Genomic DNA, 9,827 nt, shown 5'->3' on the forward strand with positions numbered 1-9,827 from the left:
TACTCTATATTGATACACCAATACTCTATATTGATACACCAATACTCTATATTGATACACCAATACTCTATATTGATACACCAATACTCTATATTGATACAATACTCTATATTGATACACCAATACTCTATATTGATACACCAATACTCTCTATTGATACAATACTCTATTGATACACCAATATCTCTATTGATACACCAATACTCTATATTGTCTGTCTGTCTGTGTCCCACATGGAGATCTCTGTATCTGTCTGTCTGTCTGTGTCCCACATGGACATCTCTGTATCTGTCTGTCTGTGTCCCACATGGAGATCTCTGTATCTGTCTGTCTGCGTCCCACATGGAGATCTCTGTATCTGTCTGTCTGTCTGTGTCCCACATGGAGATCTCTGTATCTGTCTGTCTGTGTCCCACATGGAGATCTCTGTGTCTGTCTGTCTGTGTCCCACATGGAGATCTCTGTATCTGTCTGTCTGTGTCCCACATGGACATCTCTGTATCTGTCTGTCTGTGTCCCACATGGAGATCTCTGTATCTGTCTGTCTGTGTCCCACATGGAGATCTCTGTATCTGTCTGTCTGTCTGCCTGTCTGTGTCCCACATGGAGATCTCTGTATCTGTCTGTCTGTCTGTGTCCCACATGGAGATCTCTGTATCTGTCTGTCTGTCTGTCTGTCTGTCTGTCTGTCTGTCTGTCTGTGTCCCACATGGAGATATCTGTATCTGTCTGTCTGTGTCCCACATGGAGATCTCTGTATCTGTCTGTCTGTCTCCCACATGGAGATCTCTGTATCTGTCTGTCTGTCTGTGTCCCACATGGAGATCTCTGTATCTGTCTGTCTGCGTCCCACATGGAGATCTCTGTATCTGTCTGTCTGTCTGTCTGTCTGTCTGTCTGTGTCCCACATGGAGATCTCTGTATCTGTCTGTCTGTCTGTCTGTGTCCCACATGGAGATCTCTGTATCTGTCTGTCTGAGTCCCACATGGAGATCTCTGTATCTGTCTGTCTGTGTCCCACATGGAGATCTCTGTATCTGTCTGTCTGTGTCCCACATGGAGATCTCTATCTGTCTGTCTGTGTCCCACATGGAGATCTCTGTATCTGTCTGTGTCCCACATGGAGATCTCTGTATCTGTATGTCTGTGTCCCACATGGACATCTCTGTATCTGTCTGTCTGTGTCCCACATGGAGATCTCTATCTGTCTGTCTGTGTCCCACATGGAGATCTCTGTATCTGTCTGTCTGTGTCCCACATGGAGATATCTGTATCTGTCTGTCTGTGTCCCACATGGAGATCTCTGTATCTGTCTGTCTGTATGTCTGTCTGTGTCCCACATGGAGATCTCTATATCTGTCTGTCTGTCTGTCTGTGTCCCACATGGAGATCTCTGTATCTGTCTGTGTCCCACATGGAGATCTCTGTATCTGTCTGTCTGTCTGTGTCCCACATGGAGATCTCTGTATCTGTCTGTGTCCCACATGGAGATCTCTGTATCTGTCTGTCTGTCTGTGTCCCACATGGAGATCTCTGTATCTGTCTGTCTGTCTGTGTCCCACATGGAGATCTCTGTATCTGTCTGTGTCCCACATGGAGATCTCTGTATCTGTCTGTCTGTCTCCCACATGGAGATCTCTGTATCTGTCTGTCTGTGTCCCACATGGAGATCTCTGTATCTGTCTGTCTGTCTGTCTGTCTGTCTGTGTCCCACATGGAGATCTCTGTATCTGTCTGTCTGTGTCCCACATGGAGATCTCTGTGTCTGTCTGTCTGTCTGTCTGTCTGTCTGTCTGTCTGTGTCCCACATGGAGATCTCTGTGTCTGTCTGTCTGTCTGTCTGTCTGTCTGTCTGTGTCCCACATGGAGATCTCTGTATCTGTCTGTCTGTGTCCCACATGGAGATCTCTGTATCTGTCTGTCTGTCTGTCTGTGTCCCACATGGAGATCTCTGTATCTGTCTGTCTGTCTGTCTGTCTGTCTGTCTGTCTGTCTGTGTCCCACATGGCGATCTCTGTATCTGTCTGTCTGTCTGTGTCCCAAATGGAGATCTCTGTATCTGTCTGTCTGTCTGTGTCCCACATGGAGATATCTGTGTCTGTCTGTCTGTGTCCCACATGGAGATCTCTGTATCTGTCTGTCTGTCTGTCTGTCTGTGTCCCACATGGAGATCTCTGTATCTGTCTGTCTGTCTGTGTCCCACATGGAGATCTCTATCTGTCTGTCTGTGTCCCACATGGAGATATCTGTATCTGTCTGTCTGTGTCCCACATGGAGATCTCTGTATCTGTCTGTCTGTATGTCTGTCTGTGTCCCACATGGAGATCTCTATATCTGTCTGTCTGTCTGTCTGTCTGTGTCCCACATGGAGATCTCTGTATCTGTCTGTGTCCCACATGGAGATCTCTGTATCTGTCTGTCTGTCTGTGTCCCACATGGAGATCTCTGTATCTGTCTGTCTGTCTGTGTCCCACATGGAGATCTCTGTATCTGTCTGTGTCCCACACGGAGATCTCTGTATCTGTCTGTCTGTCTGTGTCCCACATGGAGATCTCTGTATCTGTCTGTCTGTCTGTGTCCCACATGGAGATCTCTGTATCTGTCTGTCTGTCTCCCACATGGAGATCTCTGTATCTGTCTGTCTGTGTCCCACATGGAGATCTCTGTATCTGTCTGTCTGTCTGTGTCCCACATGGAGATCTCTGTGTCTGTCTGTCTGTCTGTCTGTCTGTCTGTCTGTCTGTCTGTCTGTCTGTCTGTCTGTCTGTGTCCCACATGGAGATCTCTGTATCTGTCTGTCTGTGTCCCACATGGAGATCTCTGTATCTGTCTGTCTGTCTGTGTCCCACATGGAGATCTCTGTATCTGTCTGTCTGTCTGCGTCCCACATGGCGATCTCTGTATCTGTCTGTCTGTCTGTGTCCCAAATGGAGATCTCTGTATCTGTCTGTCTGTGTCCCACATGGAGATATCTGTGTTTGTCTGTCTGTGTCCCACATGGAGATCTCTGTATCTGTCTGTCTGTCTGTCTGTCTGTCTGTGTCCCACATGGAGATCTCTGTATCTGTCTGTCTGTGTCCCACATGGAGATATCTGTATCTGTCTGTCTGTGTCCCACATGGAGATCTCTGTATCTGTCTGTCTGTCTCCCACATGGAGATCTCTGTATCTGTCTGTCTGTCTGTGTCCCACATGGAGGAGATCTCTGTATCTGTCTGTCTGTCTGTCTGTCTGTGTCCCACATGGAGATCTCTGTATCTGTCTGTCTGAGTCCCACATGGAGATCTCTGTATCTGTCTGTCTGTGTCCAACATGGAGATCTCTGTATCTGTCTGTCTGTCTGTGTCCCACATGGATATCTCTGTATCTGTCTGTCTGTGTCCCACATGGAGATCTCTGTATCTGTCTGTCTGTGTCCCACATGGAGATCTCTGTATCTGTCTGTGTCCAACATGGAGATCTCTGTATCTGTCTGTGTCCCACATGGAGATCTCTGTATCTGTCTGTCTGTCTGTGTCCCACATGGAGATCTCTGTATCTGTCTGTCTGTCTGTGTCCCACATGGAGATCTCTGTATCTGTCTGTCTGTCTCCCACATGGAGATCTCTGTATCTGTCTGTCTGTGTCCCACATGGAGATCTCTGTATCTGTCTGTCTGCGTCCCACATGGAGATCTCTGTATCTGTCTGTCTGCCTGTGTCCCACATGGAGATCTCTGTATCTGTCTGTCTGTGTCCCACATGGAGATCTCTGTATCTGTCTGTCTGTCTGTGTCCCACATGGAGATCTCTGTATCTGTCTGTCTGTGTCCCACATGGAGATCTCTGTATCTGTCTGTCTGTCTGTGTCCCACATGGAGATCTCTGTATCTGTCTGTCTGTCTGTCTGTATCCCACATGGAGATCTCTGTATCTGTCTGTCTGAGTCCCACATGGAGATCTCTGTATCTGTCTGTCTGTCTGTGTCCCACATGGAGATCTCTGTATCTGTCTGTCTGTCTGTGTCCCACATGGAGATCTCTGTATCTGTCTGTCTGTCTGTCTGTATCCCACATGGAGATCTCTGTATCTGTCTGTCTGAGTCCCACATGGAGATCTCTGTATCTGTCTGTCTGTCTGTCTCCCACATGGAGATCTCTGTATCTGTCTGTCTGTGTCCCACATGGAGATCTCTGTATCTGTCTTTCTGCGTCCCACATGGAGATCTCTGTATCTGTCTGTCTGTCTGTGTCCCACATGGAGATCTCTGTATCTGTCTGTCTGTGTCCCACATGGAGATCTCTGTATCTGTCTGTCTGTCTGTGTCCCACATGGAGATCTCTGTATCTGTCTGTCTGTGTCCCACATGGAGATCTCTGTATCTGTCTGTCTGTGTCCCACATGGAGATCTCTGTATCTGTCTGTCTGTGTCCCACATGGAGATCTCTGTATCTGTCTGTCTGTCTGTCTGTCTGTCTGTCTGTCTGTCTGTGTCCCACATGGAGATCTCTGTATCTGTCTGTCTGTGTCCCACATGGAGATCTCTGTATCTGTCTGTCTGTCTGTGTCCCACATGGAGATCTCTGTATCTGTCTGTCTGTCTGTCTGTCTGTCTGTCTGTCTGTGTAAAGTCATATCTGCTTGTATTGAGTCTTGCATAGCCATGCAGAGTGTGTGTGTGTGTGTGTGTGTGTGTGTGTGAGACAGTAAGACAGTCAAACTGCTACCTGTCAGCATCAGAAACCAGCATGGGGGGGGGGGGGTAGGGACGACGACAGTGACCCCCCTCCTTCCCCCCACCCTGTAAAGACCCTCGACCCTCCCCTCCGCCACCTGTCAGCCGCTGTGTGTGTGTGCGTGCATACGCGTGCACGTGTGTGTGTGTGTGTGTGTGTGTGTAATCAACTCTTCAATGTGAAGGAACTGTGTGTGTGTGTGTGTGTGTGTGTGTGTGTGTGTGTGTGTGTGTGTGTGTGTGTGTGTGTGTGTGCATGCATGTACACGCACAACTTAGTCTTTCCTGGAGTATTTGTCCACATCAGGAGACATATTATCAGTGTTGTTTTCGTCGACTAAAACTAAGACGAAAAATGTTCGGCGACTACCTTTTTTCACTGACGAAAACTAAAAATGGAAACTAAATGAAAACTATGCTATAATGACTAAAACTTTGAGATATATTGAGAATTCCGTCAACAAATAAAAACTAGACTCAAATGTTAGGAAGGGACTAGTGGACAAGAGTATGAGTAATTTTGCACTTGGTTGCATACAGTCTGGAGCAACGGAAGCTCTGATCACGAGTAAAATATAAATGCTTCCGTCATACAGTCTGGAGCAACGGAAGCTCTGATCATGAATAAAATATAAATGCTTCCGTCGTACAGTCTAGAGCAACGGAAGCTCTGATCACGAGTCAAATATAAATGCTTCCGTCGTACAGTCTGGAGCAACGGAAGCTCTGATCATGAGTAAAATATAAATGCTTCCGTCATACAGTCTGGAGCAACAGAAGTTCTGATCATGAGAAAAATATAAATGCTTCCGTCGTACAGTCTGGAGCAACGGAAGCTCTGATCACGAGTAAAATATAAATGCTTCCGTCGTACAGTCTGGAGCAACAGAAGTTCTGATCATGAGTAAAATATAAATGCTTCCGTCGTACAGTCTGGAGCAACGGAAGCTCTGATCATGAGTAAAATATAAATGCTTCCGTCGTACATTCTGGAGCAACTGAAGCTCTGATCATGAGTCAAATATAAATGTTTCCGTCGTACAGTCTGGAGCAACGGAAGCTCTGATCAGGAGTAGAATATAAATACTTCCTGTGTTCTATACTTCCTGCGAGCGCGACGGTGCGGTGCAGAGCTTGTCGTTTGCGTGTAAAAACAAACCTTCAGCTTTAACCCATTCTGACCTGAGATCAGATTCTAAAAATGTCTTCTAAATCCTGACAGTTTTCCATTCTGACCTGAGATCAGATTCCAAAAATGTCTTCTACATCCTGACAGTTTTCCATTCTGACCTGAGATCAGATTCCAAAAATGTCTTCTACATCCTGACAGTTTTCCATTCTGACCTGAGATCAGATTCCAAAAATGTCAGTCGCTCTTCGATTTTTCAAAAATAGCAGACCTACAAGCTCGTAGCGCTATATGAGCTTGTAGATCTGCTGTTTTTAAATAGCTAAAGCACGACATGATGCTAACACCAAAATGGGTTCCTGCCCAAAATAGCTTAAATGTTACCCCCGGGAAGCACAGGAGCAGACAGGACACACACACGCGCACACAAGCACGCGCGCGCACACCGTAGCAGAGCGTAATGGGGGAACGCATTTAAATACGGTATACCAAATATTGAACAATTCCCTTTTGTTTTTCCTCCTTTTCTTATTTATTTATTTATTTATCCCCTCTCTGGAATATATATATATATATGAGAGAGAGAGAGAGAGAGAGAGAGAGAGAGAGAGAGAGAGAGAGAGAGACTGAGAGAGAGAGAGAGAGAGAGAGCCCACCAGGGAGGCCCCAGACTATGAACAGGTATATATGGATAAGGAGGGACCCCCCTGGGGACCCCCCCACCCCCCCCCCCCCCCACACACCCTCATCCCAATGTGTGTGTGTGTGTGTGTCCTTCCAGATTGATGGTGTGTTGAGGCTTTGAAGACAGAGCGTGTTTCCATGTGTGTGTTTCTCTATCTCTCTATTCGCTCTACTTGTAACTTATTGTACATTTTATGTACACAGTCTCTGTACTGTACAACTTCTACAGTAGAGCGTGCGTGCGTGCGTGCGTGTGTGTGTGTGTGTGTGTGTGTGTACAGTATCAACTATCTGTATTGTTGTGTGTTTGTGCTGCTGCCTCTACATTCTATAGTTAGATTTTCTACAGTTAGAAGTTTGCATTTCTGTTCCTCCTGCTGGGTATTATATATTCGTACTGTACGTTAGGGCTGTGAATCTTTAGGTGTCCCACGATTCGATTCCGATTCTTGGGGTGACAACTCGATTCAAAAACGATCTTTTCGATTTTTCCGATTCTCGATTCAAAAAAGATTTTTTTCCGATTCTAAAGCAGTTTTTTATTTTTATTAAAAACAATTAAATAGAATTTTAGCATGATCTACTCCAGTCTTTCTGGCATGAAAGCAGAGTACATTTAGTAAAAAGCTTGTATAATTGTAAAGGTTTTATCAACTGAATTATTTAAACACACAAAGGTTAAATCCAAGAGTAAGAACATGTCTCATGTATTTAGCTTGCACAAATTTGAACCAGTACATAAGTTACAAAATCTCTTCTCACTCAATACCAGAACAATACATTAGTATTAAAACAGGTGTAAAATAAATACAATTGGCAGGCTTAGCTTAGCTGGTAGTAAATGCACTATGCAGAAACCCAGGCCATAATGCTTTTTTTTTTCTTTTTTTTTGCACAAATGTACCGATGTATCGATTTTTGGAAATTTTGAATCGATTCTGAATCGGACGGCATTAGAATCGCGATTCTAACTCGAATCGATTTTTTTTGACAGCCCTACTGTATGTACTGTAGTAGATTATTATTATATATTGGTACAGTATGTACGTATACTGTAGTAGATTATTATATATTGGTACAGTATGTACGTACGGTAGTAGATTATTTATAATTTACACCCAGAGTGTAAAGAGATACAAGGTTGAGTTGAATGAATCAATTTTAATATACAAGAGCTGTCCGGACCAGCAGACTGTACCCAGGGAGCTCCATACAAGTGTCCCTTTTATAACAACAACGTCGACTATACCTTTTTTCACTGACAAAAACAACATAAAAACGAAATAAAAACTAAGCCACGATGACTAAAACTATGACTAAATATGCGGACAATTTCGTCAACAAATAAAAATCCTCCCATCTGGTCTTTGGTGTGCCAGGTAGTCTCCTCCCACTGGGATGACATCACAGCTAGTCTCCTCCCACTTGGACGACATCACAGCTAGTCTCCTCCCACTTGGATGTCATCACAACGTCACATGTGACGTCATTATGTCACAACCGTGTCCTTTAAAATGAAACGTCAACTAAACCAAATGTCATTCAGCGACGACGATTCCAGCTGCTCAGAGTAACTTCAGAGGATTAGTTGTCAACCTGCTGAACAGAGTGTCTTCTGTGACGATTACCACAACCTGCCTGGACTGGGATTACGCTGTATAGACAGACACCGGCATTCCTTGATTGGTCGACGTGACCCGCAGACTTTCGTGGATTTGTCAAACTTGTCGAGACATTTATGCCGCTGAACCGAAATGTTCCGCTGGACTCTTCATCTGAGGGGAGGAACGGATCGAAGCCAGGATGCTGCCGTTGCAGTGGAGAACAAGGTGTACTCCTTTGGAGGATCCTACCAAGACAACGAGAGTCACATTGAGGTGGATGTCTTCAACACGGTGACTTTGCGCTGGAAGAAGTTGCCCCAAAAGACGGCCGGGGAAGGAGAGCGCCACCTTGAGTTTCCCTCCTGGCGCGAATATCACACAGCTGTGTTGGTAGAAGACACGGTCTACATCTGGGGAGGATCTGACATCTTTTGCAGGTTGTACTGTGACGTTCTTTATGCTTTTGACGTGGACAGCAACCACTGGTTCAAACCCGGTGTTTCTGGGCCTGTTCCAGGGGGGAGGGAGAACCACTCGGCCTGCGTGTTGGAGAAGGCCATGTTTATTTATGGAGGAGATACCCATACTGGACCCACTAATGACATCTACAAGTTGGACACCACCTCAATGGTCTGGACTTTAATCAACACCAGAGGAACTCGACCTCCTGATTCATACCGTCACTCTGCTACCATCATCGGGACAAAGATGTTTGTATTTGGGGGCTATAAGGGGGGTCAGTACCACGACACCATCAGAGTGTTTGACACAGAGACCAACCACTGGATGAACACACCTTCTACACAGCTTCTACCAGAAGGACGCTCTTTTCATTCAGCCTTTACCTACAATGGAGAGCTGTACATATTTGGTGGCCGTAATAACAAAAACCATTACTTCAATGATCTGTGGAGATTCAACCCAGAGACCTTCTCCTGGAAGAAGGTTGAGCCTAAGGGGAAACGCCCACATGGGATGACGAATATGTGCTGTTGCATGGTGGGAGATTGTGTCATCCTCTTTGGAGCAGACAACAGACCAGGTGACCTGTATGTGTTAGACTTCAGTCCTAGCCTCAAGACATTATGTAAGCTAGCAGTTATTCAGTACGGTCTGGAGCAGTCTGAACTCACACACAACATCAGGTGGGAACTGGCAGCCATGACTAGCAACAACTGAAAAAAAATCACAAGTGAGGTGCACCAACAGTGGCTGCCACATGTCACTCGGGGGGGGGGGGGGGGGGGGGCATAAGTCCATAGACTTCGCTGCCGCATGACGTCATGTCTGAGGCCTCAAGAATACGTCCACAAAAAGAGAGGAAAAAAATGAAGAAAAAATATGACTCACTGTCACAGATTCATAAACGCCGGATCATAACTGTAATAATCTGATATGTATTGTTTTATATTTATCGAAACGACAGAACGTCGGTTAAACAATGAAAACGTAAGTCGTGAACGGGAGGGGATTTGTGAACTGAGTTTCTGAACCCCTGATTGCTCCCGGTGTGCAGGTTGGTGCCTTGCATGGTTTCCTCTGGTGTGTGTGTGTGTGTGTGTGTGTGTGTGTGTGTGTGTGTGTGTGTGTGTGTGTCCTTCCAGATTGATGGTGTGTTGAGGAGACAGAGCGTGTTTCCATGTGTGTGTCTCTATCTCTCTCTATTCGCTCTACTCATAACTTCTTGTACATTTTAT

At 45.6% G+C, this 9,827-nt stretch overlaps 1 protein-coding gene across 1 annotated transcript; it reads left to right on the forward strand.

Moving 5' to 3' along the window:
* Positions 1 to 8,280: 8,280 nt before the first annotated feature.
* Positions 8,281 to 9,309, forward strand: LOC310867087 (kelch domain-containing protein 3-like; the record flags this gene model as incomplete). Its single annotated transcript, XM_083776882.1, has 1 exon — positions 8,281 to 9,309. One exon carries the CDS (start codon positions 8,281 to 8,283, stop codon positions 9,307 to 9,309), a length of 1,029 nt encoding a protein of 342 aa, XP_083633008.1.
* Between the last annotated feature and the right edge of the window lie 518 nt (positions 9,310 to 9,827).

This window comes from Protomyctophum parallelum (genome assembly GCF_964188405.1).
Source record: "Protomyctophum parallelum genome assembly, chromosome: 11".
Taxonomy (NCBI): domain Eukaryota; kingdom Metazoa; phylum Chordata; class Actinopteri; order Myctophiformes; family Myctophidae; genus Protomyctophum; species Protomyctophum parallelum.